Genomic DNA, 19,359 nt, shown 5'->3' with positions numbered 1-19,359 from the left:
CCATGATAGGTAATTACTGAATTGCTTTCATAGAGAGTGGTTGCTGGCAGGCATGTATTGTGCTTTGCAATTGTAAATACCTGTCAAAGTGGCTGTGAGGGAAGACCTAGGTGGCCCACGCCTCCAGAATTTAGACTTCATTAATTGAAACCTGGAGGTTGCTTCCTCACATGCTGAGATGGACACCTGCTGCAGAAATGAGACTTATGAAGGCTCATTAGTCTGCCATACTGAAAATCTCTTCAGAGAATGCACCCTAGGAGCCGCATACATCCTAACTACTACCATGCTTCAGTTTTCATAATTAGATACACATATGAGATATGATGTCACTTCACATGATCTGCTGGGGAAGAACAAAAAAATTATAAATTAAGCCAAATATAATCTCTTGCAGGGGACGAAAACACACCGGGTTGGTTTTCTGCAGAAGATTATGGGAAGACAAAAGCGCCGTTTTGGTGTCCACTTCTGGCCTGCCGCATGCCTGTTTTCACCACTAAAGCCCAGGAATGGAAGGTGAGTCACTTAAAGTTACAAAAAGCACAATTCTTTTCTGCTTTGACGTCCAAAAACTTCTCTTGAGCAGACAAAATGTTCCTAGTTCCTTTCCTGAAGACAAAGTGCTGTTAGAAACTGTTGTATACCATGCAATCATTTTTAAGCTAGGAAATTAAAGTCCCGCAGAAGTAACCTCCACTGACCGAGTCTGACCATGGGATGATCTTACAGGGAACATTGCCAGGATTGTGGAATTACAAGGTGACATGGAAGCTTTCCAGTCACACTAGTAGGAGAGGGAGGTTGTGGATCAATAGGAGCTGTTAAGAGCGGCAAGCTCCTCATATATCAAATGGTGAACCCGGGTAAGAGACAGAATAAAATGGCTTCAGAGTCAGTCAAAAAGGAATGAAATCAATTTTACTGTCTGGAAGATGATATTTCGGGCTAGATTTTAAGACCTAACGAAGTTAGGTGACTTACCCCTGAATGGTGAGTATAGGTGCCATATTACCATAGTCACCGTGTGAGGGTGTTATAAAGTGATCATGCAATTATGTTAATGACTATGGGACACCCGAGAATAAATCAATCAGGCTGCATTAAATTAGGCTTATTGCAACCCAATAGATAGGAAATCGAGGCTGTTGGTAAAATTGCTTGATCATGCGTTTTTTTTTTTTTTTGCAACAGCTTGGAGCTCTGACAAACAGATCGACGGTATACTTTTTCCACATCATTTCTTTCCACAGCTGCTTAGGAGTTTTTTTTTTTCCTTAATTGTGTTTCTCTTGGCTCAAACTCTATAGTGCCATTGCTTTGTGAAAACCAGCTGCAGTGTTTCAGCCACCTTTAACAAGAATTGTTAGATTGAGTTGTGCTCTAAAATGCTATGAGCAAAGTTCTTTGCAAACATAGATCTTTAGATTTTAAAAGTATACCTTCCTTTACTGGAAAATGTAAGAAGATTGGACATTTTTGTATTTAATGCAGTCATCGTTTTTTAGTTATTCTCATTTGAAATGTAAATCATTGGCTAGAAATATAATAGATTACACAATACAGCAGATTTCAAATGTCATGGGAACTTCTGTAGTTTTTTAAAGCTCTGCTTAGGTTTTGTCTATAAATACTCTTTTTGACTATAATCTAATGGTAGTATGGGTCCGGTTATGAATTGGTGTCTTTAGTAAAGTCTTGTACTTCTGTGTCTTATTGAAAATGAGGAGGTTCTTGAGCAGGTGAGATGGATTTAAAGTGAGTGACTTTAAGTCATCCTGGCAGAGACGCCTTCTGTATTACTGTCAGTATCTATTCAACCTTGCTCCTTAACTGCCACTACCACTGGGCAGCATGTGTTAGCCAGTGCCAAGGCCTCCAAACATCTTACTTTTAGGTTTTGGCAGCTGATGCACTTGGCAAGACGTTCATTGGTGCAGGGATTAGAAAGGGGGCACTTGAAGACCAAGATCAAAAGAGTAAAGCCGCCAGGGGACTCGTCGTCTCCAACAATAAAATAGAAGTTCTGTAGCATCGCACCATGAACAACTGATCTGCACACGCAGTTCTGCCGTTTTTGTAAGCCTGGTGGGTGGACTTGTTAGGCGGAGGAGATAACCGTTATCAGGTCTTTCACTTCTGACGCGGCTCTTTGGGCTCTCCTTGTCCCACCCCTAATCAGTCCACCAGGCAATATCTGACCCACTTCTAAGCCTTACGAAAATCCTGTAATACTGCACAAACGGGCACTCATTGTTCCTAAAATGCAATACCAAGTGAAGAGGAACAATGTTTTTTACCATATGCGTGCCCAGCCTGTATGCTAATGTAAAACATATCTTGATTAAACTCCTTGTCAAATCATCTTAGGCAGTCAGATTGTACATGTTCATGTTTGCATCCTTCAAATTGTTCATTTTGTTGACCTATTTGCCATTTTTATTCATGCAGACAGATGAGAGATACTGAGGTGATGAAAAGGGGGAATGGAATTGGCAAATGGCATGTGTGCTAACTGCCAGGCCACAGCGCTAGCTGTGAAGTTCAGCTCTGTGAATTGTAACATGTTAGATTGTGTTTCAAAAGATTTGGAGTTAGTACGTTTTTCAACCAGGTAGCGTTCACGTGGATATTACGAAAGCCTGACTATCCCTTAACATGCTAAAAAACCCTCCACAAAAGATCTACTTCAGCTGTAAAAGCTCTACACTAGAAGTACTGAGGAGTATAAAGATGTCTCGTGGGAAGAGAAAGAAACAAAATCTGTTTCCAGATGAAGCATTAGGATGGAGAGAAGATGGCTCTTATTTCAGTGTTTTTTTAATACCGTGGAGATCCTATACCGAGTGCTTTGAAGTGTGGGAAGACATGCTGGAAAAGGATTTTTTTGGAAGTATCAGGTTTGACTGTTTTCCTTTTTGGGATTAACACAGGGGGAAAAATGGAGAAATGTTTTCTAAATCTCTTTTATGGTACGTAAACCCATGTCATGCTTCTGTCCAATGAAGTGTACATACAGAAACTAGGGCCGCCTTCAGCTTGTTGTGGATAAGTGCCCAGTATAACTTTGGATAACTTGAATATTTTTGAAGTTCAAATGCTGTTTTTGTGACTCATGGTTGTTTTGATTGTCACTGCTCAAGTTTTAAAAGCAGCTTTGGGCTTTAAGCAATAAGCTTAACGCATCACTGATCTTAAGCAAAAATCAGTGTGGCTTGTTTGCATGCAGATTCATCCAATTTTCTGGCCATGTATTGTGCCTCTGAAGCATATAATACATATATCCATGGGCGCCGGAACCATTGTATGACCCACTCACTTTTAAGACCAATGATATTGGGTTCACCTACCCCTTACCAATAAACATTTTATTATTAAACACACGGTAGACACTTTTTGAATGTTTTCTTCATTTTTATTGAAAATAAATTCCTTTCTGATCTGATGTGATAGGAAAAGGGAGTAGAACGAGTTCGGCATGAAGCAGATTCGAACCTTTCGAAGTCAAAACTTTCTGCCATGTGTCTTACCCCTACGCTATTATCACTGTAAATGATTTGGCAACTTCTGTAATTTTGTCTGGGCCAACAAGACATGTGGACTATTTGCACTTAATGTAAGTTTCATCTACTGGAAACATAGCCTATTGGAATTTCCCACTTCAGATTGATATAGAGGGTTGATATCCTGTTTTAAAATGACTGTGAGTTCTGACATGGTCTGGACGTACTTGTTTTGTTTCCTGTCTACATTCCATCAATACTGCTAGCGTACTGTTTCTTGAGAGTGAAGAAATTGTAGTCCACATTATGATGCCTCCAGAACTCAGTGATTGACTACTGACTGCTGACGAGATGGCACCATGACATCTCTTGCTATAGTGAATGTGTGGATGGAGTCTATTTATAGCACCATTTGGAGGGGACTGATATATGACACCAATGACTTGAAGCTGTTACAGCACGAAGAGGACGGAAAAAAAACAAAACTTACATCTCAAGCTGATGCTCCACACATGAGACTAAGACGGAGAGCACATGAAATATAGATCAGAAATGTCTTGGAGAAAGGTGCCCTTCCCCTTACATGGCAGCCCTCTGTTGATTCTACTTTTTTTCCTCCTTTGTTTTTTGTCAGCATGGAATTTTTTCCCCGTAAAATCAGAGGGTTGTGCCTTCTGCAATCTTTTCTGTGCATATATAAGGCTTGCGTTTTTTTTCTCTCTCTCTCTCTCTCTGCTTCCTTTCGATCCCTCTGTGAGTTCTGCATTTCATCTTCCTCCTCGTCTGTGAAGAACAGACGCCACAGCATGGATTAAAAGCTTTTTCCTTCACATCTCCGCTGGACTGCTGCGACACTTTCTCTCCTTTGCTGCAATATATCCTGCAAGTAAATAGAAACACGTATACAGTACATTGAGCTGAATTTTAAAATCCCTATCCCGACTTAGAGCTAAATCCAGGGGGCTTCATCGAGGCTTTGCTATTAATTGCTGATAGCTTAACCTCCTCTTCATCTGCCCCTTCATCGCCAAGGATCACTGTAATTAATTAAGAGCGCTTTTGTTTTTCCCCCTCAAATAGCTTTGCCCTAATCTGTCACTTGTTCATCTGCAGAGTTCAAGCAGGGCGAATGCATTGGGCCCTCAACACATTTAGATTATGTTGGACAGCAAGTGTAAATGTGATTTTGTCAAGATCACAGAGCACCTGTCACCAGTGTTGATATAAACTCGCCGTCTCAGTCAAGGCTCAAAATCGCTGCACTCAGCGGAAGCTTCCGACACACGACTGGAGCTTGTCACTGTCCATTGCACAGTCTGGTGACAGCATGCAACCAAAAAGTCTTAAAATCTCTTGTTCTGAAGGTGCCTTTTGGTCACTTTTGGTGTCGAACATTGCAACCTTCAAAAGGGTTGCTCTGGACAGCAGTCTCATTTTAAACAGGCAATAGAGCATTAGCAGAAGAAGCTAAATATTGAAGAAATAGTTTTAAATCCTGTCATTTACTTGTCTTCGTGTCGTTTCAAACCTAAATCAATTTCTTTCTCTTGCAGAAAATAACTAAAAGTCAGCAGGGTCCAAAACAACAGTGGACGGAACTGACTGTTATTAGTATGGACAAAGAATACTTTTCAAAATATCTCTTTTTATGTTCCACAAAAAAAAAAAAGTCAGGTCTGGAACAACATGAGAATAAGTAAATGATCCCAAAGAGATCAAGCACAGTGAGTGATTTTCTCTTTTTCTTTTGTTCTTTGAATAACATGGCACAGACAGCAGCAGGAATATTAGACCTGACGCACATGATGCAGATCTGACACAGACGATTTTCTCCCAACATATCACATTCATTTTAAGACTTTTTAACTCATTCAAGACATTTCTTATGAGGATACTAACCAAAACGGTTGATTTTACATCATTTTGTGCGTTCTTTTTTGCGTCTTATTGCGCTTGAGTGGTTTAAAAGCGCTTTAATGAATCAATTTACCTTGTGTAAGTGCGTGCGTGGGGACTCTCCATAGAAGTAATGGTTTGTATACTGTACAAACTGTACATTCTCTCCCCCTACACTGCCCCTGCCCTTAAACCTAGACATCACAGTAATCATTCGGATTTTTTACATTTAAAAAAAACATAATTTAGTATGTTTATGAAACCATTTACATTGTACAGTGTAGAATACAATGATTTACAATGTATGTGATCTCAGGTTATTCTATCCTCATTTGGTCCCCACAATGTAATATAAACAAGGAGACACACACACACACACATGGGTTATTAAATGAAAGAAGAAAAGCAAAAAACTATAATGTAATATGAAATATGAACAGAAAGGTTAAGTAAATGATGAACTAAATTTTTTTTTTGATGAGCTATACCTTTAATGTTTCAGAGTCTAATCTTGTCTAGTAAAGTATTTCATATGGAACCATCGCCAGAAGCTCCTTGACTGCCTGATCATAAATTTCCCCATACTTTATCAATATTTCCTGTAGTCGTAACTATTCAGCTAGGCTCAGAGACTCTTGCTAGCAGCCCAGGTATTTTCAGAGCACTGCAGTACGCACCAAACAGCCCACTAGCACAGTGACATATCTGTTATGGGCTTGCCTCAGGGTTGTGACCAGGATTTACCGCATTACACTATGTGAATAGCCCATGGCAGCAAGGCTATCATAGCATCTGTGTGGAGATCTTGTTCTACGAAAGGCCAATTTGGTAATAAGCCCGGATGCCTTTCTGGCTTTGTGCTATAGCCCATTTGTTCTCCCCTCCAGTCATGAGAGCTATATTAGATCGTAATGATATCTCAAGTGAACTTCAGATATCTGAAGGCCATCAGAACTGTTGTAAATACAGAACTTAGGGCTTATTAGGAGATAAAGAGACATTGTGTTTAGGGACATTATTTTTCAGAGCATTGACAGTAAAATTATCCCAATGTACGAATGGTATTACTAAACAGAAAGAGAACACTCACTTTTATCTTGTTAAATGGATAGTTGAATATACAAAAAATAATAATAATAATAATATTTTGTCATTTGCTTTTTGTAAATACAATTAGTCAAAGGGTCCAATGTTGTTTCGGACCCTATTGACTTTCATCATATGGACAACAGTGGGAAATATTTAAAAAAAAAAATGTACTGGTTTGGAACGTCTGGTGAGGTTAGGAGTAAATGGAGATTTTTTTTTTTTTTTTTAACATTTTCTTAAACCATAATAGCAGAAATCTAAAATAGCAGTCCCTCTCAGATGGATGAGATATTCACATTTGTCAGATTTTCTTCCTTTGCAGCACAGATGTGTGACCTGGCTTCAATATTGTGACTTTATCCAGCAGTAGAGGGCAGTGTGGATCTGTTCTTCAGATTCTGGAAGTGGCTTTGCAGCACTTTCTGAGAGCGAGGTCATCTGCAAAGGGGTTGATCTGTACCTTTGACAGTTACGTGCTAATTATTGGAAATCATCAGTGCTCTAACAGAGCCTTTTAAAGCAAGCAGTCACAGTACCCCCCCTTTCCTCACGCCCACTGTGTTTTTGTGGAGAAAACCAAGGGCAGGGTCTAATATAACCACATGGAGCAAAGCTTAGCGTGCACAAAATGTGTTAATTTAAACGTCAACACTTCCTGTGATATACTTTCATTGGTGTATGGAAACATTTTGAGAGTAATTGTTTAACAAGGGGAACAGAAACATTCTCAGTCTTGGCCTTAATCTGGTAATCGTATTGCTGTGAATTGCCTTTGGTTTGTCTTTTTCTAAGCTAATTATGCTGTCAGTCTTCTTCAACCCATCACCCCACACGGGCCATTGCAAATTAAGCGCCGGTCGCACATCAGCATTAAAGCTCTTTGCATGCTTGCCGCAGTGTAAACTCGGCCTCAGTGGGGAACCCCAAGCAACCAGGATCACTGTGCCTCCTGCTTAAATGTGGTTCATTAGCATTCCACCTCCATTAATGTGGAAATGTCTCCACCTTACCTGTCCCCCATGGCTGAAAAAGCGAAATGTACTGGAATTGAAAGTGAAGCAGGAGATTTGGTTATCTAACGTTACCACTCCCTTGTCAGCACCTGATTAGTAGCTGTTTCTTGTAATTATTATGAACATTTGTAACATTTGATGTAGCTTTTTTTCTGGGGGTACAGCTGTGCAGGATGAAGAGGTGTATAAAAGTGGAGCTGGGATACATTCTTTGAGCCAGCATGGCAGCTTGGTGACAGTGCCTGCTGCTCAGCACAGTAGGGATTTGAGGACCTTTTGTTCTGTGTTCCATGTCATCTGATCAAGGGGATTAAAGATACCCTCTTGTCACACCCCTCTGTGGTCCCTTGCAGTGGCATCCTCCAATTAGATCCTCAGCGCTGGCGGAGATTTTGGTGGCTCACCACTTTACCCTGTGCACACGTTCCGCTTGGTAGAGAGAGAAAAAAGGAAACGAAGAGGGATAGATATGGAGATGGAGAGATTTATATGCTCCAGACAACTCTTGGCTTCCACTCGTCTTTCCAAGCCCATTATTTGCAGAACAGTCCATTGCTTTCATCTCAACGATGCTGGGATTGTCGTGCCATGTCAGAAGAGTTGGGCCGGGCTGGGATGAAGAGATGTGTTGGATTATCACATTAGTTGGATGCATCACAAAGTGCAGAACGACTGAGCAGGACATAAGGAGGGACATATCAACGCCTGTATGAATATGAATGTTGCTTAGTGATGTCTTGCCAATGTCAGATGGTACTGTAGTACACCACAATGCAAAATGACTCACAGAACTATCCTGCCTAGCACTAATGTGAACTTTTCAATCAATTGTTGCAGAAAACAGAGCATCTTGAAAAGTTGAAATAGTTTGCTTCCACCTCCCCCCATTTTTTAAAGGATTAGTTCACCCAAAAAATGAAAATTCTGTCATTAATTACTCTCCCTAATGTCGTTTGACACCCGTAAGACCTCCGTTCATCTTCAGAACAAAAATGAAGATATTTTGGTAACACTTTATTTTGATAGTCCACTTTAGACATTCTACTAACTATAAGTAACCTTGCAACTACATGTCAACTAACTGTCATTAGAGTATTTGTAGACTTTCTGATTAATGTTTACTAAAACTTTTTGTCGGTCCCCCAACAGACATTCTACTGACTATAAGTAAATTGGCAACTACAACTCAACTTATTCTACTAATCTGAACCCTAACACCTAACCGTAACCTACCAGTCTACTGACTCTCTAATGAGAGTTAGCTGACATGTAGTTGCAAAGTTACTTATAGTTAGTAGAATGTCTAAAGTGGACTATCAAAATAAAGTGTAACCAATATTTTTGTTGAAATCCGATGGCTCAGACAGGCCTTCATTGACACCAATGTCATTTCCTTTATCAAGACCCATAAAAGGCACTAAAGACGTCATTACGAAGCCCATCTCACTACTGTGGCTCTACAATAATTTGATGAAGCGACAAGAATAGTTTTTGTGCAAAAAAAATCCTAAATAACTAAATAAATTATAAAGTGATGGGCCAATTTCTAAACAAAGCTTTGAACCGTTATGAATCAGCTAATTTGGGGACCCAATGTGTTTTGGGTCCCCGCTATGATAACAGTAACTTTATCAAATGTTTACAAAACAAGGGGGAACCCAGTGTGCCTGCCTCTTTCTCTATCTCTGTTCTGTTACGTGAAAGAAAGTCTAAGGCCATGTCAGGCCGTTTAACAAACCAATATAATCTGCTGCCTGTTACCTGCCAAAATAGGATTAATGTGGAGAAAAAAATTATTACTGTTAAGTTAGCGCTTTTAAACATCCGTTCACTTAAGAACAAATCATTTCTAGTCAATGACTTAATAACCACTAACAACCTAGACTTTCTGCTTCTAAATGAAACGTGGCTAGAAGAAAACTGTAGTGCAACAGTCCTAAATGAAGCAGCCCCTCCTAACTTTACTTTTATGAGTGTTTGCAGATCTGTTAGAAGAGGTGGGGGTGTTGCTGCTCTTTTTAAAGATTTCTATCAATGTAAGCAAGTATCATTTGGTGACTATTTGTCTCTAGAATATCTGGGTATTGTGTTAAAAGGTTCTCCACGCATCCTGCTTATCATTATTTATAGGCCTCCGAAATACTCTGCAGGCTTCACTGAGGACTTTACAGAACTGTTATCAATAATTTCCTCAGAGTTTGACTGTTTTGCTATTGCTGGGGATTTTAACATTCACATAGACAATATTGAATCCAGTAAAACAAAAGAGCTAATGACTGTTCTTAACACTTTTGATTTGACACAGCATGTAAATGGACCCACACACAATCGTGGACACACTCTAGATTTACTTATCAGTAAGGGTCTAAACATTTCATCAATTGTTATTAAGGATGTGGCACTGTCTGATCATTTCTGTATTTTCTTTGATATATCAATCTCTCCTGCCATTGAAGCTAGATCTGTCTCTGTCAAAAAGAGATGCTTAAATGAGAACACTAATGTGCTGTTTATGAAGGCTTTATCTCTAACACCAAGCATATCTGCAGACTCTGTTGATTTTCTCCTTGACTCCTTTAACTCAAAAGTTAAGAGTGTAATTGATGATATTGCTCCTCTGAAAGTCAGGAAAAAGAGTACCAAACAAAAAGCACCTTGGAGAAACTCAACAGCAGTTCAAATAATGAAAAGACAATGCAGAAAATCTGAACGCATGTGGCGGAAGACAAAACTTGTAGTCCATTATAACATCTATAAAGACACCCTTCATGCTTTCAATGTTGAACTAGGCAAAGCTAGACAGACCTTCTTCTCAAATATTATAAACAGAAACATAAACAACACGCGCACTCTTTTTGCTACTGTCGAGAGACTAACAAACCCCCCGAGTCAGACTCCTAGTGAAATGCTCTCAGACAGTAAATGCAGTGAGTTTGCTTCCTACTTCTCAGAGAAAATCAATAATATCAGAAAGGCGATCAGCACATCCTCTAGTTGCTCTGGGGTCAGTCAGATCATACCAAACCCTCGGAAAATTACCATGTCAGATTTCGACGCTATTGACTGCAAAATTTTAGAAGACACAGTACAGCATCTTAAAACATCAACCTGTGCCCTAGACACACTCCCCACTTCTTTCTTCAAAAGTGTGTTTAACTGTTTAGAAGCAGATCTCCTAGAAGTGGTAAACTCCTCACTCCTCTATGGGACTTTTCCAACCGCCCTTAAAACTGCAATAGTTAAGCCTCTTCTGAAAAAGAGAAATCTGGATAACTCCATACTGAGCAACTACAGACCAATCTCAAATCTCCCCTTCATAGGCAAAATCATTGAAAAAGTTGTTTTCAATCAGTTGAACAAATTCTTACACTCAAATGGATACTTTGACAATTTTCAATCTGGTTTCCGTCCACATCACAGTACAGAGACAGCGCTCATAAAGATTATAAATGATATTCGCTTAAACACTGATACAGGCAAAACATCAATTCTGGTACAACTGGATCTCAGTGCCGCATTCGATACTGTTGACCACAACATACTTCTAGACAGGCTGGAAAACTGGGTTGGGCTTTCTGGAATGGTCCTCAAATGGTTCAGATCATACTTAGAAGGGAGAGGTTATTATGTGAGTATAGGAGACCATAAGTCTGAGTGGACGTCCATGACATGCGGAGTCCCACAAGGGTCAATTCTAGCACCTCTCCTGTTTAACCTGTATATGCTGCCACTGAGCCAAATAATGAAAAAGAACAATATTGCTTACCACAGCTATGCTGACGACACCCAGCTCTACTTAGCACTATCACCTAATGACTACAGCCCCATTGACTCCCTGTGCAAATGCATTGATGAAGTTAACAACTGGATGTGCCAAAACTATCTTCAGTTAAACAAAGACAAAACCGAAATCACTACATTTGGAAACAAAGATGAAATTCTCAAGGTGAACGCATATCTTGAGGCTAAAGGCCTGATAACAAAAAATCAAGTCAGGAATCTTGGAGTGATTTTACAGTCCGACCTGAGTTTCAGTAGTCATGTCAAAGCAATAACTAAATCAGCATACTATCATCTGAAAAATATTGCAAGGATTAGATGTTTTGTCTCCAGGCAAGACTTAGAGAAACTCGTTCATGCTTTCATCACCAGTAGGGTGGACTATTGTAACGGCCTTCTCACTGGCCTTCCTAAAAAGACCATTAGACAGCTGCAGCTCATACAGAACGCTGCTGCCAGGATTGTGAGCAGAACCAGAAAATATGACCATATCACACCAGTCCTCAGGTCTTTACACTGGCTTCCAGTTACATTTAGGATCGATTTTAAAGTACTATTACTTGTTTATAAATCACTCAATGAGCTAGGACCTCAATACATCGCAGATATGCTGATTAAATACAAACCCAACAGATCACTCAGATCAGCAGGATCAAGTCAGTTAGAAATACCAAGAGTTCACTCAAAGCAAGGAGAGTCTGCTTTTAGCTATTATGCCAGCCGTAGTTGGAACCAGCTTCCTGAACAGATCAGATGTGCTCCAACAGTAGCCACATTCAAATCCAGACTCAAAACACATCTGTTCAGCTGTGCGTTTACTGAATGAGCTCTGAGCACTGTATGTCCGACTGATTGCACCCTATCTTATCTCTTTATTCTTTTTATAATTATTTTAGTTTACCTTTGTTCTTATCTCTGGTTATTGTTTATTTTATATGTTCTTTTGAGTTGAATATGATGAGTGAAAACTGGGTTTGATGGAAATAGTAAGTTTGACAATAAGGTTTGAGTATGTGTAAATCTGTGGAGGGTATGATGAGTGAGTAAGGGTTTTAACAAGAAGGTTCCTGAGTAAAAATCAGGGAATAGTGATTAAAATGGATGTTATGAACGTGTTTGAGAAAGAAATGAATGAGAGGTGTTCTAATTAAGATGGTACATGTATGTAGGCTGTAAACTGAAGAATGTTTATTTTTATATCAGATCATTATTGTGGATCTGACCATTTTATTTTATTTTATCTTTTTTTTTATTTTTTTTTATTATTATTATTATTTTAATTACTATATCTTTACGACTGTTTTAACTATGCTTGTTTTTAATTCTTTATTCGTCCATATGGTATTCTTTTTTTTCTCATGCATTTGTTACCACTATTTTAATTAATTTCTATGTAAAGCACTTTGAATTGCCATTGGGTATGAAATGTGCTATACAAATAAACTTGCCTTGCCTTGCCTAATTGATTCATGATTCGTATCGCATGTGTCAAACTGTCAAACTGCTGAAATCACGTGAATAATTAATCGAAACTTGTAACAACGTCTTTAGTGCCTTTTATGGATCTTGAGAGAGGAAATTACATTGGTGTCAATGAAGGCCTTTCTTAGCCATCGGATTTAAAAAAATATATCTTAATTTGTGTTCTGAAGATGAACGGAGGTCTTACGGGTGTCGGACGACATGAGGGTAAGTAATTAATAAGAGAATTAAAAATTTTGGGTGAACTTACCATTTAATTCTGTCATTATTTTACTTACTCTAGTTACCCATGTTCTTCCAAACCACAGTATTAATGTGGAATTTTGGAAATACACTTTTCATTATGTAAATGATGGGGGCTGGGGCTGTAAACAAAAAAGCACCATAGTCGTATTTCAAGTCCTCTAAAGCTGTATGATACTGTAGCAATTGAACAAATCATAGGTCATTATTCACCTAAAATTCCCTCCATTGAAGCTGTACCAACATTAATCATTGAGTTAGTGAGTTAATCACAAGAACCAGTTCAGTCAGATTTGGGAACAAATCATTTAGACCAATTTTATGAACTGGATCGAGTGATTTGTTGAAAAGATCTGAATCAAAGGATTCATTCGTCATCAGTACTACTCTCAAGATTGTGCCAAAAATAGCAAAGGCAGATTTTAGGATTTTCATGGAATGAAGACTTAAATTTCAGTCCGTTTTTTCACACAAACAAATATGATTTTAAAAGACTTGGAATATAGTGCATCCATTGTTTGAACCACTTGATAGTTCTTTTTGTCATTCTGGAGCTTGACAGCCCAAAATGACTGCCCACATAAAAAAGAGTGGGCGGGTTATTCAGAACATTTTTATAAATGCTTTGGAATGACACAAGGGAGGGTTCTAACAGGATTTTCTTTCTGAGGTGAACTATTCCTTGTAATTTGCATATGTTACTCAATACCTCAGCCATATGTTCTACCTCAGGCCATAATCCAGCTCGTAAACCCAACACCAAGTAGCTGGAGGGATAAAATTTGAGAGGTGCAACTGAAAACTTATACTTCTGCTCACATTACTCTAAATATTCTATGCAAAATGCATAACAGATAGCACAGCAGGTTGACACTTTGATCTTTGCTTATCTTGGTCCGTGAAATTTAAATGATTGAATTTCATCCAGCTCATAAAATCGTAACACTTGCAGCTCATTTCATCTTTGATCCTGTCGTCCATCTGTGTTAGAGTCACCAAGGGATATTGGAAAACAACTAACATATCAATGTCTTTGAGACGGCGCCGTTGTTTCAAAGGGTGGGACTTGGGCGATTTATATTAATTCAGTCACATTCAGGCTAAACTGCCACGACCCCTCTAGTGCTTTAGGCTTACCGCCCTGTCACCGGTCCTTTCCCACACGTGTATTGAATTCCTATAGGCTAATCCACTCTTATTTCCCTCTTCCTAATCCTGCGATGAAGCAGAATGCTAAACGCACCCATGTCAGCCTTGTATCATGCAGCGTTTCCCTGAGTTCCCAGTGTCTGCAGCTCTCCTCCACACCACAAGGATTAGCGTGAACGCTACGATACAGAATGAGCCCTGGACTAGCACTGATTTAGCCCGTCAAACAAATACAAATTCAGTGTGCTTTTCAAGCTGTGATCAGGTTAGCATTGGCGCTTTGTTATTGTGCTATCTTGGCTCTCCCTGCCTCACTTCCTCTACCCTGAGGCTAAGAGCAAAGAAGAAGTGGTAAAAAGGGCTCTAAAGCCTGGCAATTATCACTTAATAACCAACAGCAGAGTTCTATTAGTGTTTGTTAACTTGTGGGAGCCGCCTGTGATGCTGTTGTCAGGAGGATTTGAGATTTCTTTCATCGGAGTGAAGTGTCGCTTTGCTGTAGTGACTCGGGCTAGACTTTTATTCGGTTTGATATGCTTCGTGTTAACCAAGCTTTGTGGATTAAATGCTAACCAGAGTTTATGTAATGATGTTCTTGTGGAATCCCAGCTGATCCAAGTGTTTTAATGTGAAATATGGTTTTAGTATCATTGATAGCATCGCCCATAAGTAAACTTTTTAGTATTTTTTTTTTTTTTTTTTCAACAAGGTTGCATTAAATTTATCAAAAGTGACCATAATGTCTAGCCTGGATGCCAGCCGAACTCACCCCTGCCCACAACATTTGAGCTCGGGCAGTTCGGTCTGGACTTGATCCATAGAGGAGTAATTATGCCTGAACAGAAACCGTTTGGACCAATGAAATTGTTAGGGCAGTAATAATGGACAGATGATAAACAGTAACAATCATCCACATCATAAAAGGCGCTTGGGTTGAATTTGTTCTAATCCTAAACGGAGAATTTGTTCGTATATGCATTCACCTTCACTATTTCTCTCAGAAATGATGATCGTGTTGGTAAGTACTCTGTATATCCTAAATTCTTTTTTTACAACTCCGAAAGATCGTTTACACTCATCTTTTTCCTCTAATGTGATTTTTTTTTTTTTTTTCCCAGCGTGCAAGCAGACAAGGTTGCCAAGTTTTTACAACAAAACCCGGCAAATACTACTCCGGAAAAAAATGGCGTTTGGGGGGTAAAATGAGTGTTATTTTGGCAAGGTTGCCTGCTAAAATTAGCATTCCTGTGTCTATATATCACATAATTAAGGTCGCTTCAACTCACGGACATGGAAAACAACCTGTGGGAAAACCGCAGACTTGGAAACACAGTGCAGTTGAGTTCTGTTGACATTTGACAACTAACTTGTGTTGCTCTGTTGCTCTGATTGGTTGTTGGTCTATCAAATTGAAGTCTTTCCTGGTTTGGTTGAAACACACCTAATAATTACAGCCCAATAGAGCAGTTTCAGACTCCTATTCTGATTAGATTGTGTATGACGATGTCAGGCTAAGAAATTCCATTTATAACTTCAAATTATACGTCAAATGAATGCTGTTCTTTTGACTTTTCTTTTCACCACAAACGCCTGACGGTTTCAACAAAAATGAAAATAGTTTATATAAAATAGTTAAATAGAAAATGCTTATATTAAATAATAATAAATCATAAAATTACTGTTCACTGTAAACCCCCACACTTTTGAATGTTAGTGTTTTTTCCCTAATATGATTACAATTCAGAATATATTTTGCCGTTTCAAAATGAAATGTTTCATAATGTGTTCATCATGCATGAACTACAAAGTATAGCATTTAATTTAACCATCGCTACTGTTTTTTCTTTCTTTCGGTTTTATTTGAGATGTGGTCCCTTTATGAGTCACAAAAGGAGACTAAAACTTGCATAATTCCTTATTAACTCTGAGAGAGAGGACCTTTTAAATCACATCTAAAATGCATTAAAGCACAGGTAGAATAGAGATTTGATTGCTGTCACAGAAAATGCACCTCAAATCATAAGACTCCATTTGTTTTGCTCTAAGGATTCTGTCCCCAAACACGATGACTCATGAGTTGAATGGGTGGATGAGTTGGTTTCTTTTTCCAAAGGCTATTTGGTTAAAAACATTTAAAACTTTTCATCAAAATCTTAGTCATTTCCATTTTCTGGTGTCTGCCTTTTAAAGATAGTCTCCTGTTTGTCTAGATGGTCTGACAGTCTATGCATTTGATTACAGGATTAAATGCAGACGCATCACAAACAGGATAGAAGGGAAGCTAATATGGGTTTCCTCCAGATGAGTTCATGGCCTATAGAAAAAGATACTCACCACCTGGAGCTGGCATAAGGCCCGTCACCCAGAAGGGTGGGGTGGATAACATGTAGAGCAGTGGGTCACTGGGGCCAGCAGCTGTGTGGCCGCCCTCTTTCTCCATCAACAAATCTCTGTTTAATTAGCTCACCTAGTGCCCTTTCCCTAGACGAGCACCCAAACAGAAGTCTTCCATCAAATCTCTCCGCGGTTGTTCTCCTTCTCCCTTTGGGATCTGTAGTGGTGCACCTGCATCTGAGCAAGAGGCTTAGTGGAATAAGACATCATGATGCTAATTAAATGGTTTTCAGAGTATTTAGTTGAGTTGAGCTTCAGACTGTGAACTACTGATAATGCAAACTGAGCATGGATGATTGACACTTTTATGATTAATATAACAGGTCTTATTCTCAGACCTCATTAAACTCATTAAGGCATAGTTTACCCAACATTATGTAATTTACTCTCCCTCATGACATTCCATTTGGAAAACAAAAAGATTGTTGGTGACCATTTTTTTGATTTCCATTGTAACTGAGACATTTCTCAAAATAAATGATTTTGTGTACCACAGAGGAAAGAAACTCATACAGTTGTGGAACGACAAAGGATGTAAATGACACTTTTTCGTGTTACACACACACACGCGCACAAACGCGCACATACGTACGTACATGTATTTATATACACTATAAATGTTGGACGAGAAGGCCTGGCTCGCCGTCTCCACTTGAATTCATCCCAAAGGCGTTCTGTTGGGTTGAAGTCAGGACTATGTGCAGGCCGGTCAAATTTCTCCACACCAAACACATTCATCCATGTCTTTATGGACCTTGCTTTGTGCACTGGTGTGCAGTTATGTTGGGAGTTGGGAGCATGAAATTGTCTTGGTATGCTGAAGCATTATAAGTTCCTTTCACTTTCACCAAGGGGCCAAGCCCAACCCCTGAAAAACAACTCCACACAATAAGGCCCTCTACTAAACTTTACTCTTGGCACAATGCAGTCAGGCAAGTACCGTTTTCATTTATATATAAAATATATATTTTTTAAATATATATTTTTTTCTTTCTGTATTACCTCTTTTTCTGTTTGGTATAATTTTTCTGAAATGATCTCATCATAGTTGACAAATAAAGACTTATTTCCACTCGTTATCTAAAATTGCTAAAGGAATGGCAACCAGAATTGTTCTATTACATCACATACACACAGTGTGAAATACAATCATGAAATGTGTTGCTTCCTTGTCCTTGGTCAATCTCTTTAATGGGCTAAGCAAACTTATATTAATGATATCTTAATTGTAAGTTTTAGTGTTTTAAAGTCAAGACCAGTCATCTAACTGCACTCTTATGCATTTTAATTCGGCCATACTATATAATTAGCACAGGCCCGTAGATGTTAAAATAACCCTTCACCCGCTGACAGGTTATAATAAAGTGCCAAAGGTCAGCAAAGCATGTTTAAAATCCCATATAATAATAATAAGCATTCAGGATGGGCCAGACTGAGTCAATCACCAGAAGCAGTATATTACCTCTGTAGCTGGACTGTAGTTTTGCGAAGTGCCGTTTGAGAACTCAGAATAAATGTGTTGCTGGGGAAATCATGTAGCATGTGTCTTAGACCCCGGGGGACTGCGACCGAAGCAGATATTCAGGCAAATGCACTTGCTATTCATCGGAGAATGGATGAAGACAAAGCAATCTCCACCTGTGAAGATTGCCTGCGCTCCTCACTGAGCAACAGTGTTCTCAAGTGACTCAGAAGCCACAGTCTGTCCCTTCCCTCCACCAGCAGAGCTCTGCTGCCCGCAGGCTACCATATGTGCTCCTGCCATGACTGGCATTTAATTACGAATTAGATATTTTCTATCACCGCAGATGGATGAATTATACAAAAAAATGGGATAAACGGTAAAGATGCGAGAGGATTCTTTGTGTGCTCGGAAAAAAAGAAGGGAGTGGTTTGGAGAAAGGAGAGGCAGAGCTCTTGACTGACTGAAACTACATTTTGCCAGCATTATTTTGGACCTGTTTATATTTACACTTTGAGAAAGTGGGGAAAATGGGAAATAGCTGCTGGAAATAGCTAGCGATTGATGCCCAGTTTCCACTGGGGGCAACATAAAAGATATTCAGTCCTCATAGATACCAAACTCCCCACCCCCCCCTCTTTCCTTAATTAAATTAGACGTGCTTTCTGCCATCTCTCAGCCTTCATTCTCACATTAAATATAAACATTCCCAAACAGCGGCTGTTTGTAGTCTGTTTATATGGCGTGATATCACGCAACATTATGGTCTCCATAAATATGCCACCCACCACTTGAACTGAGCCACACTGCTTCATTGTAATAATACAATAATTGTCTTCCATTTACTTATGAAGAAAAGTTTTTATTTGCACATCGGGCAGACACTTTTATCCAAAGCGTCTTGCACTGCACTACACCTTTTCAGTTTGTTCATTTCATGGGAGTCGAAACCCGTGACCTTGGCATTGTTAGCACCAATCAAGTGCTAGCATTGTTTCAAGCATAAATGTAAACAAACTTAGTAAAGTTTGTATAAAAAAAGAAATGCTGATTATTTTCTTTGTTAAATTATCATGTTTAGTCATTAGGTAAGATTACATTTTTTTTCTTTTTTTTTCTAGCTGGAGGCTGCTCTTCATAATCCTGTTCAGTGTGCTCTACTCGGTTTCTCAGCGGCGAGCACTTCACTTCCTCAAGGCTACCTCTGGGTAAGTAGAAACAGAAGCACATAAAATATACATTTTATCATACACCCACAGTGAAAGGGTGACATCAGAGATTGAATAGACTGTAATTATTATTCCTCACCATTGTGCCATACAGGTCTTAATTCTGAATGTCATTTAAA

At 39.1% G+C, this 19,359-nt stretch overlaps 1 protein-coding gene across 2 annotated transcripts in view; it reads left to right on the top strand.

The window, feature by feature from the left end:
* arhgef10la (Rho guanine nucleotide exchange factor (GEF) 10-like a) overlaps window positions 1-19,359 on the top strand; it is a 187,879-nt gene that overhangs the window by 130,377 nt on the left and 38,143 nt on the right. For both annotated transcript variants that reach the window (XM_067432393.1, XM_067432392.1), the window contains 2 exons: window positions 398-519; window positions 19,133-19,219. In XM_067432393.1, coding sequence (XP_067288494.1) covers window positions 398-519; window positions 19,133-19,219 — 209 coding nt within the window. The remainder of the gene's footprint in view (window positions 1-397; window positions 520-19,132; window positions 19,220-19,359) is intronic.

This window comes from Pseudorasbora parva, chromosome 22 (assembly GCF_024679245.1).
Source record: "Pseudorasbora parva isolate DD20220531a chromosome 22, ASM2467924v1, whole genome shotgun sequence".
NCBI lineage: Eukaryota > Metazoa > Chordata > Actinopteri > Cypriniformes > Gobionidae > Pseudorasbora > Pseudorasbora parva.
Note: the sequence above shows the minus strand (reverse complement) of the source record. Positions and strands in the feature narration are given on the sequence as shown.